The sequence below is a fragment of the Xenopus laevis genome, chromosome 8S (assembly GCF_017654675.1).
Source record: "Xenopus laevis strain J_2021 chromosome 8S, Xenopus_laevis_v10.1, whole genome shotgun sequence".
Classification (NCBI taxonomy): Eukaryota; Metazoa; Chordata; class Amphibia; order Anura; family Pipidae; genus Xenopus; species Xenopus laevis.
The window spans coordinates 26,459,681-26,478,279 of record NC_054386.1 but is presented as its reverse complement, the minus strand read 5'-3'; the positions used below and the strand labels follow the sequence as shown (position 1 = coordinate 26,478,279).

General features: G+C 40.2%; 1 protein-coding gene across 3 annotated transcripts in view; it reads right to left on the bottom strand.

The window, feature by feature from the left end:
* znf618.S (zinc finger protein 618 S homeolog) overlaps window positions 1–18,599 on the bottom strand; it is a 46,537-nt gene that overhangs the window by 18,552 nt on the left and 9,386 nt on the right. For all 3 annotated transcript variants that reach the window (XM_018232479.2, XM_018232477.2, XM_018232478.2), the window contains exons 2-5: window positions 4,992–5,250; window positions 2,535–2,642; window positions 2,106–2,183; window positions 206–244 (exon numbers count right to left, since the gene is read on the bottom strand). In XM_018232479.2, the coding sequence (XP_018087968.1) occupies window positions 206–244; window positions 2,106–2,183; window positions 2,535–2,642; window positions 4,992–5,187 (421 nt within the window). In that variant the 5' untranslated portion in view covers window positions 5,188–5,250. The remainder of the gene's footprint in view (window positions 1–205; window positions 245–2,105; window positions 2,184–2,534; window positions 2,643–4,991; window positions 5,251–18,599) is intronic.

The following is an 18,599-nucleotide window of genomic DNA, read 5'->3' as shown; positions in this document are numbered from 1 at the left end:
CTTTGTACCTAGTGCATGTACCTGCTCTTGTTATATGAGCCCTACTGTTTACTGAAGCAAGAGAATAAACCAGAGGCAGAAAACAAGTTTCTATTGTTCAGCAGACAAAAGCAGAAATGAAAAGAGGCCATTAGCTCGGTGCTCATAATGTCCAACACTGATCAAATATGGATTTCCCAATCAAGTGGAATAAAACAATACTTACTTCCCTGCGATGCCCCCTCGCCTGACGCCGATTCATTGTCTGGAAGAAACGCACACATGGCATTAGAATTGGATACTGTCAAGATCACAGCAACATCAGCAGCTTCCCCTTTCCTATATATCTGCCATGATGCTGCATAACAACCAATAACATTGGTGACTTTATGTGGCCAAAGGATGGGCACAGGCCTGGGTTAGGATCCAATCAGTCTGATATGCCCCAGCACAAGGGTAGGCTATATTAATCAAAAGCGACACTGGGTGAAAACTAGAATCATGCAAAACAATCTGCGATGGATATAGTCATTTTCTTGATCAGCCATACTATAGAATATGGAAGGGCTTCTGCAGACAGTATATGGATATGAGCAATATGGTGTATATTGGAGACTAAGAAGAAAACCCTCCAACCTGGCAGATATGTTATCCTGATGCATCTCTCCAGGCAATTACTGTATAAGCCTCTCTCTCTCTTCAACACTTTTATCTATCTTTGTCAGAGGCAATTTAATTAGACATTCTAATTAGAGCAACCCACAACCTTCCAAACAACACAGAATAATCCATCTCTTGCATGGACCCACGCAATTAACCTGATATATAGATCTATACACAAACAATATTATATATATGCCCTGGCACAATATAATTCCTTCTTGGCCATTTGTGCAAAAAGATTCTTTTGTGTGTGCTACAATGTGCTGGCCCCTTTTAAAGGGAACATTGATCACCATGCTTCAAAAAATCAAAATTGCTTAAAGGAGAATTCAACCCTAAAGTTAAAAAAAAAAAACCCTACCCTCCCTACCCTACATAGACCCCCTCCCTTCTCCCCCAGGCTTAGTGTTACCCCGGGCAAATACCCCTAATATTTTACTTACCCTTAAGTGCAGATTCAGGAATCGGAGTTCACGGGCGCCACCTTCTTCTGTTCGGAAATCTTCAGAATGAGGCCAGTGTTGCGGCGCATGTGTAGTTGGAGCAATTTTCAGCTTCGCCACAACTGCGCATAGGCCAAAACTCATGAAGATTGCCGAAGCACCAGTCTCGTTACGAAGATTACCGAAGCGGGTGAAGATGGCGCCCATGAACTCAGATGCCTGAATCTGCACAGAGGGGTAAGTAAAAAGTTAGCGGCATTTGCCTAGATTAACACTTAGGCTGGGGAGGAGGAAGTGGGGTCTATGTAGGGTAGGGTTTTTTAACTTTAGGGTTGAATTCTCCTTTAATTGGGAACTTGGTGGATAAGAGATTCCATTCCTCTATATTCAACCACTGCGTAGGCACACAGAAATTACAGAGCCTTAATGCATACTTGCATGTTTTAATGGCAAAATCGACTCCGTGTGCATCTGCAGTGGTTCCAGGTGCATCAGAAGAGTATGGATTGGAGCTCAGGAGCTGATTCTCAGCTGCAGACAGGCTGAAAATCTCAGGCCAGTGTACATCTGGTCTGAAGTGACAGCAGTAAAATGTGTTGGATAAAAGGAATTGAATCTGCAGCAGCAGGACAATTATAATGTGTTCTAAGGTGGCCATACACAGGCAGATTAAAGATGCTGATATTGGTCCTTTAGACCAATTCGGCATTTTATCTGCCCGTGTATGGGGGCTTCGATATTTTTCAGATGATCGACCCGATGGAGCCCATTGCTCCTCGTAATCCAATTATTCGGCCCTAGAGCCGAACGTTCGGATATAGCCCTGCCGTTGGTGGGCATATTGGGAAAGATCCGCTCGTTTGCCGAGGTCACCAAATGAACGGATCTATAGTGTATGGCCAGCTGGGGGCACTACAGATCTAGCCACCCCCATGGATACACAAGTGCATTTATTTGTCTTTAACCCCAGATTCCAGCAATTCAATCAGTTGCATTTAGTGAAGAAGAACAAGAAATTACCTATGTGCGCCCGCACGTGCGTCTGGAAACAGTTGTAGTATTTGTACTTCTTCCTACAAATCCCACATTCATAAGACCCTGAAAGAAACGGGAACATTATTAAACCCTCATTATATCTGTTAAAGTGAGACGAGCACAAACAACATGTTAATAGCTTAAAAAAATGGGAATAGGCTGCACCATAGTGCAATAATAGTGTCCCTGGCTAACAGGTCAACCAGCAATGTGGTGACAATACAATAAGCCAGGCGCTTAACGAGGGGGGGGGGGTTTAGGCAGAAAACTTCTTTATTACAACTAATCAGGGGAGGGAGTATTTAAATCCACAGTGTGTGGGACTAGAACACTGATACAAACCAAAACTGGGGGGGGGGGTTATTACATATGGATTAAGGAGAATATTAAGAAGGGATTTGCTTGTTGGTTCACCTGGGGATGATGTGCTGATCCGTGGGGGAATGCTCCTCTGTCGGACACTTCCACTCCATGAGGTTTCCCGGCTCATTGAGGCTTCGTGCCTCTCAGGCGAGTTTTCCCCTAGAAAGGGGCAAAAAAGTAGAGTGAGAATGAGATCAAAAGAACCATTTATGAATGCACGCTATTGTGGGAAACAGGTCCAGGAAAGCCAAGAGTTAGATCCTGGAGTGGGTGGTAAGTAGGGTTGCCACCTGGCCAGTATTTTACCAGCCTGGCCAGTAAAAATTATGGTTGATCCCAATGTTATTAATAGGGAAAAAAAAGATAAATATATAGGAAGGCTGGTATTTTTTTCCAGAAAAGGTGGCAACCCTAGAGGTAAGACACAGCTAAAAATAAAATGTTAATGTGCTTGCAGTTTAGGAACATGTGAAACAAGTGGAGGTGTAATACAGTGCTTTTCAGGGACAATTAATCATCAGCATTAATCCCTGCCCCAGTGAGCTTACACTAATGTCCCGATCACATTCCCATCAGTCCCTGCCACAGAGAAGCTTACACTCTGATGTCCCTATCACATCCCCATCCATCCCTGCACCAGTGAGCTTACACTCTCATGTCCTTATCACATTTCCATCCATCACTGTCCCAGAGGACACTATAACATTTATCCAAAGACAAGCAGTTGGGTTCAAGTCCTGATACATTTGCCTGATGCTCTCTCTCTAGGGTTGCCACTTTTTCTGGAAAAAAATACCGGCCTTCCTATATATTTATCTTTTTTCCCTATTAATAACATTGGGATCGCCCATCTTTTTGACCGGCCAGGCCGGTCAAATACTGGCCAGGTGGCAACCCTACTAGGGCTGGGCACTTTCCTGGGGCTCTATGATGCTGACTAGGGATGGGTGGATTTTTTGCCTTATTTTGCCACGAAAATTAAGCCCATAGACTTGTATGGCGTCGCACGTCAAAAAAATTTTGACGCGCGACAAAGTAATTTTGATGCCCATAGACTTTAATGGGCGTCAGCTACATTTCGCTGGCGGCAAATTTTTGGCGAAACAGGTCAAATTCGCACAAGCCTAATGCTGACCAACAAGAGACATTACTATCTGAATACAATGATTCAAAGCTCACGGTCAGTGCAACAGAAGCATCTAGTAAACCCTTAGCCCTGGCATGAAGAAATTTAGTACCTTTGTGCTCTGGGGGTTTTGGACTTTAGCGCTCATATTGCTGCTACATGTCAAGCTGCTTATTGGCATGTCTTTTGTATTGAAAACAAAGTTCACTCTTTCGGTCAAAGCCCTATGCATTTCAGGGCCATTCTTTGTGTATCATGTGACCCTAGCATAAATGTATTTATCCCACAACTGTTCACCTGTAAAGGCAATGTGGTGATATGACTAGACTTTGAATGTTTGTATGGAGTGATTTGGGCTTACATCCAGAAAGGGACACACACACACACACACACATACACATACACATACACATATATATATATATATATATATATATATATATATATATATATATATATATATATATATATATATATATATATCTGCTCAGTGTAAGTTGTAGTGTGGCTGCTTCACCAACATGAATATAATTTAAAACCATTTATAGGAAGGTGTTTTGGGGTTAATATCTAATAAGACTAATAATATCACACATGGTCAAGGGGATTATGCCACAATACCAGTACTACATTCCTGGGTAGAGATACCATAAGCCTCTGCTAGTAAAGGTATTATTCTGTACCAAGCACAACTCTGGTGTAAGACTTGAGGGTATAGGAACCCTCATAAATAGATTTTATTTAAACAGCAACATTTCACGTAAACAGTGTCAGTTTCTAGGATGCTGGCTGTGAAGGAAAGTCAAATTTGCCGATTTTTAGGTATAAAAATAATTTTATAAACAAATAAGTTCAGTTGATTTAACTTTGCATTTGAGAGTGGAATGTGAATATTATAACTTATAACAACTGATAAGAAAATACATTTCAAAATAAGAATGGATTGATCAGCCCCATTAGTTCAAAGCAAAACTCTGAAAATACAGCTAAACAAAAAGACTAAAAATACACTGCACATAAAAATAGTTTGACGGTAAAATGTATTGTTGCATTCCATGGCCAATTTGAGAGCACTGTGCCAGATCATGGTTTTGTAACATGGCTTTGTAACTACCACCTATCTACAACTCCCTGCATAAAGGCAGTCATACACAAGCCAACCATGTACCCTCTTGGTCCATGGGCTAAATGGGGGACACACATGCTTTGTCTTCCTTCGGTTCAGTTGTTTGTGGAGAGTGAATACATGATCAGAACAGCAGTGGCATTTTCTACCCTGCCTAATCCTGAAACTGACCAAAATTCCTAGTGCTTGGATATCGGTTGGCTTGGAGGTATGAAATGTATGATTGGCTCATGTGCCACCAGCTTTAGGTACCCACCAACACTTTGCTGTTTCCTGTTGTCTCCAATCACGACACAGATTTCGGCAGGCACTTCGTCAGTTTGATCATTCATTTTCTTCTTAGTGGAGTCTTTGGTCTTGTCCTGCCAGGACGCCGGCGGAATCTCTTCCTCCGGGAGTTCCTTTTTCACGGTCACATCTTGGCTGGTCATTGTCTGCAGTATTTGGGACATTTGAGGTCCGGCACTAGCGCACCTTGGTGCTTCTGGCACGGCTTCTCTCCCTCTGCGCTTTACCTGTACCAAAAGTAAACAAGAAGCAGATATTAGCAGCAAAACATTTATCACTTGCGGCTTCTCCTGAGAGAAAATGAAAGAAAAGACAAGACACATTTCTATATTGTGGCATAATTGACAATAAATGGGATTGGCCTGACAGTCAATACGATGCAGGTCTCTGTTGGCTTACGACATGAGTAAATATTACACACTGATAAACCCCTTTCCTTTTTACATGGTAACTTTAACATTAGCAAATGTAAGAGAAGCAGATTAGAGAGGGTTTCACAAGAACAATCCCCCCCAGGGGCAGAAAACCCCCTAGAAAGCGTATGAGCTGCCCCAGCTGCCAAGTTGAAGGGCTGGAACATTTCCAAGACCTTGAGGGAAATTTCCACTCATCCAGATCTGGCAGGATCGCGATTTTTTTCAGTTTCTGCAGAAGATGCTGAATAAGAAGAAAATAATAAATAGCTACAGATTCCGCCAAACAGCTGGCCAGAAGAAATTGCACTGAATTGCTTCAAAATTAATCTTACAGGAAATTTCTGAAAATAGGAGGAAAAGAAGAAACCAGTTTCTGGAAAACGTTCTTAAACCTTAGCCGGAGGGAATGATGGCATCATTAAGCGAGGATTTGGCAACCATAGCACTAATCTGAGTGGATCAATACAAGTTGAGTTGCATTCCCAATCACTAATCTTTGGTACTATCCAGAACCTTTATGTTTACAAAGTGATTTGCAGTGCTGCGAGTACCAATCACATTGTATACACTCCTACATCAAACCTGCCCCACTTAAACTCACATATAGTATCACATATAGCAAAGTGAGGTGGTGAAGAGCCGACATTGATGCTGGAACCCCACTATCAGCTTCTGGTGACCCTCTTGGAGGCCATCCTGGGCTAAAGACAAACTGGGTAGAGGCTTAAGTAGGCTGATTTATAGACTGTTATTAAGCTCACCAGGGCCCCCAGCTTCATGAGAACAAATTTAGAAGGCCTTGAAGCACAGGCCATTGCTCAGAAGGGATTTACTAGATGTAAGATTTCCTATTTGGGCCGCACCCTTGTGTAGCCTCATCATTTTATTGTTGGGCCTATTCAAAGCAACTTTCCATTTGGCCATTACCATTAGTTTCATAGGGGTTTTGAATGATTAGCTTAGTACTTTGCCTATATCCAGCCTGCAAGCAAAAATGCAGATCGTTGAGGTAAAGGACCCCCAGCAAGCAAAACAACACGAATTGCGGGGCTCAGCGTTATTGTTATTCTGGGTTTGTGTTCAGGCCCACTCCTGTTCAACTGGATAAACAATTGCAGCAGCACTCCGATATGTGAAAAAAACTTTTTTATTCGTGCAACAACGGCAACGTTTCGGACTATTCCAGTCCTTTATCAAGCCTGATAACACTCCTGTTCAACTAACACACTACTCTCACCTACACAAATTGTCCTACCAGAAGAAGTTTTGTACAATTTAGTTTTTTTGTTTTATTGAAATTTGCAGTCAATTTGGTTCAAGCAAGAAAAGTGCTTTATTGATGACATAAACTCACCAGTGTGGCCCCAACCGTGTTCTATTCTCAATGGGGTAACAGAGCCAAATTAATTATAAAACTTCTCAGGATATAAAATGGTCTTAGCATCAATGTCATTTATTCCTATTCCATTTTAAAACGGTCTGGTCCTTCCCGAAAACTCTAGAACCTGGAACCCCAATGGTGAAGGGAGAGGAGATGGTCAAAAACTTTGATCTGAACTAGTCATTGTGAAGGATTTTTCACATAGATCAATATCCAACAGAATAGTGTAATCATGTTGGTAAGGTCTCCAAACTAGAGCTCTCGCTGCACAAGAACGGCAGTCTCTAAAGTAAAAGCTCTCAGGCGTAAGTGCTAAAGACTAAAGGGTAGATGGTTTGCTTTTGTCAATTTGTTTTGTATCTCTCATGGCAAAGCTTTGAACCCCTTTAGTGGCACCAGCAGTAGAATCTACAGCATCAACATTTAAGTAATTACTGCCAGCTCAGTTGATGCCACCGGCTCTGCACCTTGCTGCAGCTTTACTGGCAACACATGGTGTTGCATAAAGGCAATCAGGCACTAAAAGGGTTAAAATCACAAGAAAAAATGCCATTTCCAAAAAATGAACCAATTTAATTTATTAGCCATTAGCACTGGGGCACTCACTGACCTTGAAGGAAAGATTTGGCTGGTAAAACTAATAAATGAGGAGCAAACCATTACAAAATGGGGGGGTCCTCTAGTCCCTCCCCCTATTGTTATTGCTCAGATAATAAAATTGCAACATTTACATAATCTGCTAATGAAATCACAGCAGCAATCAGTAGCGGGTTTCGCCCCCAAATATTAGCACCTGTGCCCCAGCAGAATTGGAAAGATGTGTCAGTTGAAATTAACCTTCCATGGGAATGAAGAGACTCAAGGAAATCCCATGGGAAGATTTCATTTTGAAATCATTTTCATGCAAAAATATCCCCCCACACCCATTTTATAGATCTTTCAAAATTTGTAATGAAAATGGCCTAAAAAAAACAAAAAAAAAAAAAACAAGCTGCCTTTCAATTTGGCCGAGAAACAGCATCAGAAAATTGGTGGCATGCAAGAACGGGTCAGCAGCCATTCTCCCTCCTCGTCAATGATTCCTACAAAATAAAAACCTTTTTTAATTTAAATGCTAATGCACTGAATTAAATTTTAATAACAGAGGAAATTGAAAAGCTGAGCTGGAATATTGGAAATAAATCCAGGCAGAAAGAGCTGAAATTAAAAATTCGACTCTGCGGGCTGACGGCAGTTAAGCTATTTTATAGGATTACATTTTTTTCATTTTTGAGTGGAGCAAAGAAAAAATAAAATCAGATCTTGCTGACTGGCGAGTATTAAATCCGCAGCTCTGTGATTTATTATCCGCCCCTCCCAGGGGAACCGGCCTCTCTTTCATGTCGAAAATATTTCATAAATTTTAAGACGGCATAAATTCTTAATTTGGAGCTATAGAGGTCACATTTAATGGACTCATGAAATTCAGGAATAGGAAAGGAATATCGGCTATAAAAGCAATCTCGTTTCTCCTGCGACATCTCCCGGATTCTTACATTTATGGAAGAGAAGCAGCAAAAAAAACAAGGCAGGAAATTCTAGGCAAAAGATTGGAAGAGAATTAAAGGCAGATAACGTACAATGATATACTGGAACTTCTGGAGAATGAATGCTAAGTAATTACATTTGGAGAATTTCAAGAACATGAGTGAAATACATGAAATAGAGGAGAGAGTAGTAGAACCCAAAAAAAAGTGGATATGCCAATAAATCAGTGTAAATATTTGGCAGGTTTTCTGGTGTGCCGACCCCCCACATGGGAAACAGGATATTACAAAGAAAAGAAAAAAAAACACAGGCACTGTATAGGCACTGAAATACAGATTCCCAAGGCAACAAATGTTATGGGGGGTAGAACATTTTACTTATTTCCTTTGTCCTTTTATTTAATTGCTTAACCCACCCTGTTTCTATGGTTGCCAACTAGCCAATGTTTCACTGGCCTAACTGGTAAAATAGCAGCCAATGCTGGAGTTGGCATTACCCAGCCTGCCGAGTGCCAGCTCTGTATCCCTGCCTACTCACCCAATCTTCCCTCTTCAGGACATTAATCCACCCCCCTTTTACGGCACAACTTGGTGAGCCTTCAGAGCAGCAACAGTTTTTGGCTCATGCACCTTGTAGTGGGAAAAGCTGTAGCTCCTCATGTCTCATGCAATGTATGGTTAGTGCAATATTTTACAATCTCAAAAAACAAATGTGGATTTCAAGACAATTCAGAAAACTTTTGTTTTATACCTTTCAGTGCAAAATGTCCTAAAACCTAAATCAAGGTAAATCCTAACTGTGCCCCAAGCTCCACACTTACGAAAAGAGGTAAGTTCCTGAATTACTGAATCAACTAAATCCATATTTCTTATTCATCAACCTTCCGCGAGATGGAGCTGGGCTTAATGACTTTTGCAATCAATTGTATCAATAATGTATTCAGCTAAAGCCACAGGGTCCCTGACTCTATACAGCTGCCACACACTCATCCTGCAAGACATGACAATTTCCCCAATACATTTGAATCAACTGATCTTAACAAAGCTGTTTAATAGAAGCACTTGTTCATGGTTTGATATCATTTCCAATCAGACTGTGATAAAATGTCATACTGGTACAAATGACTACTTCTGGATTTGGATTGTTCCGTCTGTGTAGCAAACAAGTACATGTCCACATGGATGTTCCCATTAAACAAGAGGTGGATGATCTCATCAAACAGAAGCCAGGATGTGCCAGTCAAACAAGAGTCTACGAGGATGTTCCAATCAAAAAAGAGTCCACAATGATCCCATCAAGCAAGCATCCATGTGGATGATCCCATCAAACATGAGTCCATGTAAATATTTCCAACAAGCAGGAGCTAAGTAGATGTTCCTATCAAACAAGTGTCCATGTAGATGTTACTATTAAATAAGAGTAAATGATGGCTTCCCTTTAAACAAAAGTCCACGAGGATGTTGATAATACAAGAGGTCCTCTGCACTCAACCCATTATCAATATATTTAAGACAGAGACATTTTGTGCTTACTGTTACTGAAAAAAATACCTCACCCTTTAAACAAAACAGGGATTGTTTGTCCATATATTGCAATATATTTAAGCTGGCCAACTACGTCAAAGTCATCCCATATCTGGCCAGTCCTACGCTTAAGATTCATTAAGAATTCTATTGCTTCATTATACATTTTACAAAGTGACTAAGTTTTACCTGCAACGTACTAGCTGGTTTCAAAGTAAAACTCCCAAACTTGACTGCCCTTTTATTAGACACCAGTGAGATCACCTGACTATAGCTGGGAAGGGTGGGAGCTACAACATGGAGCTGGTCACTGCTCCTGCATAACTATAACAAACAAGGAAAAGTTGTGTTCACCACTAATTTTAAAACCATTAGTTGGGGGTGCAATGAGGCTGTGACCACAAAATACATATAGACAATACAAGAGTTCTCTGCACTCAACCCATTATCAATATATTTAAGACAGAGACATTTTGTGCATACTGCTACTGAAAAAATACCTTACCCTTTAAACAAAACAGGGATTGTTTGTCCATATATTGCAATATATTTAAGCTGGCCAACTACGTCAAAGTCATCCCATATCTGGCCAGTCCTACGCTTAATTTTCATCTGATTCATTAAGAATTCTATTGCTTCATTATACATTTTACAAAGGGACTAAGTTTTACCTGCAACTTACTAGCTGCTTTCAAAGTAAAACTCCCAAACTTGGCTGCCCTTTTATTAGACACCAGTGGGATCACCTGACTATACCTGGGAAGGGTGGGGGCTACAACATGGAGCTGGTCACTGCTCCTGTATAACTATAACAAACAAGGAAAAGTTGTGCTCACCACTAATTTTAAAACCATTAGCTGGGGGTGCAATGAGGCTGTGACCACAAAATACACATATATATATATATATATATATATATATATATATATATATATATATATATATATATATATATATATATATATATATATATATATATATATATATATATATATATATATATATATATATATATATATATATATATATATATATATATATATATATATATATATAGGATGTTCTCATCAAACAAGTGTCCATGTAGATATTTTCATTAAACAAAAGTCCACAAGGAAGTCTCCATTTCATTAATTGTCCATGAGGATGTTCAAATAAGAGCTAATTGGATGTTCCCAACAAACCTGCAATGTACAGTAGCCAAATTCTATAAAGGGGGCAGTGACTGACTGGTGGTTAAACAACTAAACACTCACTCATAAACTCCTTCCAAAATTCCAGATTTCTGGGTCATGCACAAAAACCATTGAACACACATAACCTTCTATAAATAAGATTATGTATATAAATCTACACCAAGAGCTCCTTCATTAAATCCATTTTAAAAAGAGTATGGGAATTATAATTTCAGAGAGTACCAAAAATGAAATCTGAGAATAAAACCTCAATAAACCAGAAGTTTTTTTATTTTATTATTACTTAAATTAAGACATTTACTGTGACCCCCTTCAGTTTTTTTGAGACTTCACAGCCCAGTATAAAACTGTAATCTCAATTTCACCCATGTTTGTAGCAGGGCTACGACAAACCTTAAACCATGCATAACACAAGAATGTCCGAAGAGCTAGAGCAATTAGCCAATCAGAGAATTAGAACAGCCACCAGACTAGATCAAATAACCAGTGAGAAAAATTTGCCCAAAATGTAAATAACAGCAGAGCCAACACCAAAAGTAAGCGGGACAGGAACAAAATAATTGTATATGGAACAAAATTCTTTCTAGTGTGCTTATTAATGAGCAATTGTATATGAACCACCCGAATCTGAAGGTCATCCTGGACCAGGCATTAAGGCTTCCCTTGCCGACTTACATATCCGTTCAAAGTATAGAACTTGGTAAATTTGCTATAAACACAAAAACATCCAAAAAGGACGATATATACATAGAAAAGTTTCTAAATATTACATTTACCCTATACTTTAATAGAATCAATATATTTAATTTCACCCTGTATTTCCAAAATAGCCCAATACCATGTTACCATATTCCTCTTTTCATACAGGCATTTTAATATTGTTGTAACTGAAAGCAACAATTTGTCTATGTCAAACAAACATGCCCCTCCAGGCAAAAATTATCTATTAACATTACCTCTGCTTTATGGATAAACCCTAAAGGAATTTATATATAAAATGGAAGGTTTGTATCTCCCAGAATGCTCTATGAGAGACAATAACAATTGCTGTGTTAACGGAGGCTGAAAAGCCAGTACAGGTATTGGAATGAATTAGGGAAAAGGGATGATGAGATTGATAAAGAGTTATGTCTGGAAAGTGGGGAGCAAAGGAGAAAAGACAACATTTGTGTTATACTGCTATGGCCAGGATCAAGTGGCCTTAATGATGCGATCAGCAGGGCAAATACATCTGCTCTGGATTCAGAAGAATTACCATACAATTTGTTTATGTACCTTGTTAGACACTGAAAAGTTCCAAATGTATTATTTTTAAATTCTATTAAAAATCTATAAACATCAGGCAACAATAAAATAGGCACAGACTAATGTAGAATCCTGGTAAAACCAAGGACTAAATTGTGAATACCTCAGCTCCTACATGTCCAGTGTCGGACTGGCCCACAGGGATACCAGGAAAACTCCCGGTGGTCCCAGGTGTTAGTGGACCCTCCTGCTGCTAAACATTTGGCCTATTTCATGGTCATTCCCTATTTCTATGAGAACAAAGAGGCGAAATAGATGGAATAATAGATTATAGTGTCTAAAGAAGAGACTAAGAGAATAGAGGTTGAGTGAGGAGAGGAAAAATAATAGCACTTAAAGTGGGCCCCTTGTCTAAAATTAATTGGTGGGCCCCTGGTCAAAGGTTTTTGGGTGGGCCCCTGGTGTCCCAGTCCGACACTGTACATGTCCTTCCTGGTCTGCTTCTCAATATAGAAACAATGCAAATAGGAGAGTATTATAATAATAAGCAATTGTGTGGGGTTTATAGAGGAGCACATAAAGTAACATATCCATAGGAAACTGCCTCTTTATTTGTCACGGTCAGTGAGGGCAGAGGGCAAGCACACTCTTAGCCCTGGCACAGGACCCTAATCACAGAGCTGGCACACAAGGACTTGCCACAGAGCTCAGCTGTGCATAACCTTGGCAAGCGCCTGCTGGAATTAACTAAATTCCCCATGCTGGATTTACGAAGCGATCCCAAGATGCGGGAACCAGGAATTCCTTAGCAAACCAAGTTGTGCACACTTATTGCATCCACAAGCAGCTCTGTAAATGGAGCCAGCTGGCTACTGCCAGTCATGCTCAGAATTCGACATAACAAAAAGCAGTAGACATCTCATAACTAAAAAGTGGCCAAGAACCGAGCTCAATTCCAGATTTGGGCAGATGTTTGCAACCCTTGCCGTGCTCAATCCATTTGTCTTCACGCTAAACGGCTCCACAGATACGTAGCCGGATTTCCCCTTGGAATACTGCCTGGTCACCGGCACTACCCATTAAATGCAACACTGGTCTGACAGCAAATCAATCTGGTGAACGATGCTCCTGCTCCCTGTAGAACTGCTTGCCATTTCATAGGTTGGGAAATAAAAATTGTATGAATCAATTTTGCACAAAAAGCCACAAAGGTTACATTTGGCTAAAATAATAGTCTATTTGTATAAAGCACAGGGGAAGGAGTGGTTGTGTGTGAATCTGCTCATTCCCAATCATCACTACACTTTCCCATCCAGTCTTGATACAAATGTATGTATGGACTGATGTGCATGAAGTGCTCAGTCACATGGAGCACATTTCTATATTCCAGAAGCACAAGCTCAGTCCACTCACTTTCATTTCCCACACATCTCTGCTTTATTCAGCCAGTGTGTACAAGAATGATTTCTGGTAGGAAATGTTCGGGAGATTATTCCCAATCCCAACAAACCAAGGGCTGAATGTTTAAAGGGGAATATCAAATTTAAACTAAATTCAAGAACTCTTGCATAAAGGCAAAAAATTACATAGATCATGCAACATCACCAAACACTGGCTTAATAGAGCCTGCTCCCAATAGCTCTGGGCTCACAGGCCCCCATGCATTAGGAACCGTCCAAGTTAAAGTTCAGGATATAATAGGAACACAGTGTCTTTCATCTACAACTCAGAAAACATAGAAACCCATGCAACCAACCAACATCATTTCAACATCTTAACCAATTAACTTGAAAGTATCTGGCCCAGATCCCCATGCGGCCAATCAATGGCATCAATAGAATTTTTTTTAAAAAAAAGGTCTATTGATTGTTGTTTTTTTAGGCAGAGACTGCATCATCAGCTGCTCACGGAAATGATTCATTGGATTTTGGTTTCTAGTAACTTGTTAAAATCTATTGATCGGCTGCAATTTACATGGCTGCACCCTAGCACCTCCAGGCAATGACCTGCCGCTCTCACCTCTCCCCCTACAAACATACAGTTCTGGAGTCATGTGGGGAGGGAGTTATTTTGTGATCCACTTGGATGGTTTCTTTACACAATGTCACTATGATGGGCAGGTCCAAACAGCACCAAGGGTTTTACTTGGCTAATGTCAGAACCTCTGAAACCAGAGTGACCCAAAGTGATCCAGAGATTCTGGGAGCCGTCATTAGGTGGGGAATACCAAGGCTAGGAATCTTTGGCACCAATGCCTCCCAGTCAGAATTTGACATATAAACTAGGCATGTTACAAACCAGCAAGAAGCTGGTGTTTTCTGAACAATTTAAAAATGTAACCTTAAATCACTTGCAAACAGATTACAGTTAGGTCCATAAATCTTTGGACAGAGACAACTTTTTTCTAATTTTGGTTCTTTATATTACCACAATGAATTTTAAATGAAACAAGTCAGATGCAGTTGAACTGCAGACTTTCAGCTTTAATTCAGTGGGTTGAACAAAAAGATTGCATAAAAATGTGAGGAACTAAAGCCTTTTTTTAACACAATCACTTCATTTCAGGGGCTCAAAAGTAACTGGATAAATTAAAAAACTGAAAATAAAATGTTCATTTCTAATACATACATACATACAATGACAGTCTGAAGTCTTGAACTCATGGACATCACCAGATTCTGGGTTTCCTCCTTTTTAATGCTCTGCCAGGCCTTTACTGCAGGGGCTTTCAGTTGTTTTTTGTTTGTGGGTCTTTCTGTCCGAAGTTTAATCTTCAACAAGTGAAATGCAGCTCAATTGGGTTCAGATCAGGTGACTGACTTGGCCATTCAAGAATATTCAATTACTTTGCTTTAATAAACTCCTGGTTTGCTTTGGCTGTATGTTTTGGGTCATTGTCCATCTGTATTATGAAACGCCTCCCGATCAATTTGACTGCATTTAGCTGGATTTGAGCAGACAGTATGTCTCTGAACACCTCCTGTGTCACATCATGGATAAACACTAGTGTCCCAGTGCCACTGGCAGCCATGCACGCCCAAGCCATCACACTGCCTCCACCATGTTTTATAGATGATGTGGTATGCTTTGTATCATGAGCTGTTCCAAGCCTTCTCCATACTTTTTTCTTGCCATCATTCTGGTAGAGGTTGATCTTGGTTTCATCTGTCCAAAGAACATTTTTCCAGAACTGTGCTGGCTTTTTTAGATTTTTTTTTTAGCAAAGTCCAATCTAGCCTTTCTATTCTTGATGCTTATGAGTGGCTTGCACCTTGCAGTGCACCCTCTGTATTTACTTTCATGCAGTCTTCTCTTTATGGTAGACTTGGATATCGATACACCTACCTCCTGGAGAGCGTTGTTCACTTGTTTGCCTGTTGTGAAGGGGTTTCACCATGGAAATGATTCTGTGATCATCTACCACTGTTGTCTTCCGTGGACGTCCAGGTCTTTTTAAGTTGCCGAGTTCACCAGTGCTTTCTTTCTTTCTTTCTTTCTCAGGATGTATCAAACTGTAGGTTTTGCCACTCCTAATATTGTAGCAATTTCTGTTTCTGTTTGGCTTGTTTCATCTGCATGGAGAGCTCCTTTGACTGCATGCACTCACATGCAACCCCCCCCCCCCGGGGCTTTTATCTCCTTCATTGATAATGACATAACAAAGGAATTGCCCACACCTGCCCATGAAATAGCCTTTGAGTCAATTGTCCAATTGCTTTAGTTCCTCACATGTTTATGCAATCTTTTTGTTCAACCCACTGAATTAAAGCTGAAAGTCTGCAGTTCAACTGCATCTGAGTTGTTTTATTTAAAATACATTGTGGGAATGTACAGAACCAAAATTAGAAAAAAGTTGTCTCTGTCCAAAGATTTATGGACCAAACTGTATATGTATAAAATCTATGCAGATATATGCAGACAGGTATAGGATCTTTTATCCGGAAACCCAATATCCAGAAAGCTCCAAATTACGAAAAGGCCGTCTCCCATAGACTATTTTATCCAAATAATCCATATTTTACAAAAATTATTTCCTTTCCTCTGTAATAACAAAACAGTGCCGTGTACTTTACCCCAACTAATATATAATTGATCCTTATTGGAGGCAACTCCAGCCTATTGGGTTGTTTATATGATTTTCTAGTAGACTTGCGGTATGAAGATCCAAATTACCAAAAGATCCATTATCTGGAAGACCCCAGGTCCCGAGCATTTTGGATAACATGTGCCATACCTGTATCTATTGTTTCTGTCTAATATTTCCTTTGTACAGGTATGGGACCAGTTATCCAGAAAGTTTTGAATTACAATTTCCCATAGACTCCCATTTTATCCAAATAATCCAAATTTTTAAAAATAATTTTTCAGTGTAATAATAAAACAGTAGCTTGTACTTGATCCCAATTAAGATATAATTAATCCTTATTGGAAGCAAAACCAGCCTATTGGGTTTATTTAATGTTTAAATGATTGTAGACTTAAGGTATAAAGATCCAAATTACGAAAAGATCCTTTATCCGGAAAACCCCAGGTTCCAAGCATTCTAGACAACAGGTCCCATACTTGTATATGAAAGGATACAAGGCTGAATAGAACAATAGGGTAAGGGGCAACGCTTTAAGGTTTGTACAGGGAAGGAACAGAAAAATCTCATGTGCATAGAAATTTGGGCTTTTGCCAGACAGTTTAGAATCTTGCCAGAAAATGACTAGGCCTTAGGGCAAGAGAAGCCAGATGGCACACCGTGCCAAGTGATTATCCAGCTGCATTGGTGCTGATTTCCCTGCTGTTGGCAAATTTTGGGTTCTATTCTGACAGTGCAAGCAGCACAGAAAGGAATCAAGTGAAGGGTTTTTATACAATTTCATTTACCCAAAATGCTCTTTTACTGGGAGGACATTGCGCGTATCCCATGAAACACTAATGTAGAACCCGAGTGGCTGTTCTGTTGTGTGGTGCTGAACACTGGCACAACCGCCCAGCTTGCCTTATTAGATTTCAGAAAACCCTTGTCTGTTTCTAAATGAAACTTCAGTAAAATAACTGAAAATGAAGAAATTGTTGCCATGATCATTCCTCTTTGAATTGTGCAAGACCTTTCCATGGCTGGGTACATTGCGTACTATAGAGTGGTGAGGGTGCAGGCAGGCCCGGATTTGTGGAGAGGCCACCAAGGCCCGGGCCTAGGCCGGCAAGATTTTAGGGGGCGGCATGCTGACCAACCACATCCACATTGGTTCAGAAACATTGGGGATGTACAGGAGATAGATTGGTTTTTTAAATTTCCCGTGCACCAATCCCCATTGCTCCAATCCCGATGATGAAAATTTGAGCGAATACAAGGGAGGGGACGGGGGTGACGAACGACAGCGGGCCTAGGGGAGCCCGCTATGTAAATCCGGCCCTTGGTGCAGGCACATGTGTGTTACACACAGAAGTTAATACTATGTAGCAGAGGGGGGATTTCAGTGGGCTGCTGTGGCCAGTGATCGATTGTGGCCACTTTGATTGGAAGGTCACTTAAGTCGCAGGTAAGGTATAAACTTGCCGAGACACAATCCGAGCAGAGTCATACGAACGGAAAGCTTCTTTCCATAGCCAAGCATTTATATATTTTATGTTCAGTGGCAGTTTTAAATAAAATAAATATTTCAGAAGATGCCAAAAGTAGGAAAGATTTGGAAAACAGAAGCAGCTATTGTACAGGATCATACCCCACTGCTTCCCTGAAACCCACAGTCTAAAGTCACTCATGCAAAACACATTCAAGTTTACTGGTTCCTGGCCAAGTTTCATCTTCCAAATTGAACATTTTAATTTTCCATAACAATTTAGTACAGTAGCCTTGTAGCACGTACAGTACAATGGAGCCTTCAGACTCCCACACAGTGCAGCAGATAGCATCTATTTATACTCGGCATAGTGCTACATGGCCAAGGAAAGCCAGCCATTAAACAACTGGTTAAGGAGCGCAACTTTACTCCTAAAGTAAGGTGCCGGGAGGACAGAAAGCACAGTCAATCCTTATTTTTTTGTTTTTATTTTATTCTGACCAATTATTATTTATTCCAAGGCACTGGACTTTTCAGGGAAGGGATTTTCTCATGGGAACCAAAAAGCAGCCCAGTAGAACTTTAATTTCAACTTTAATCTCAAAAGCATTAATCTTGTGTAAAAACTTGAAAACAACTGGCACTCTGTGAAATCCCATTTTACCCATCATATTCAATCATTTAAATCCCTGTGAATCTGTCATAATATTGTCAAATCTAAAATTAATCTCAAGAA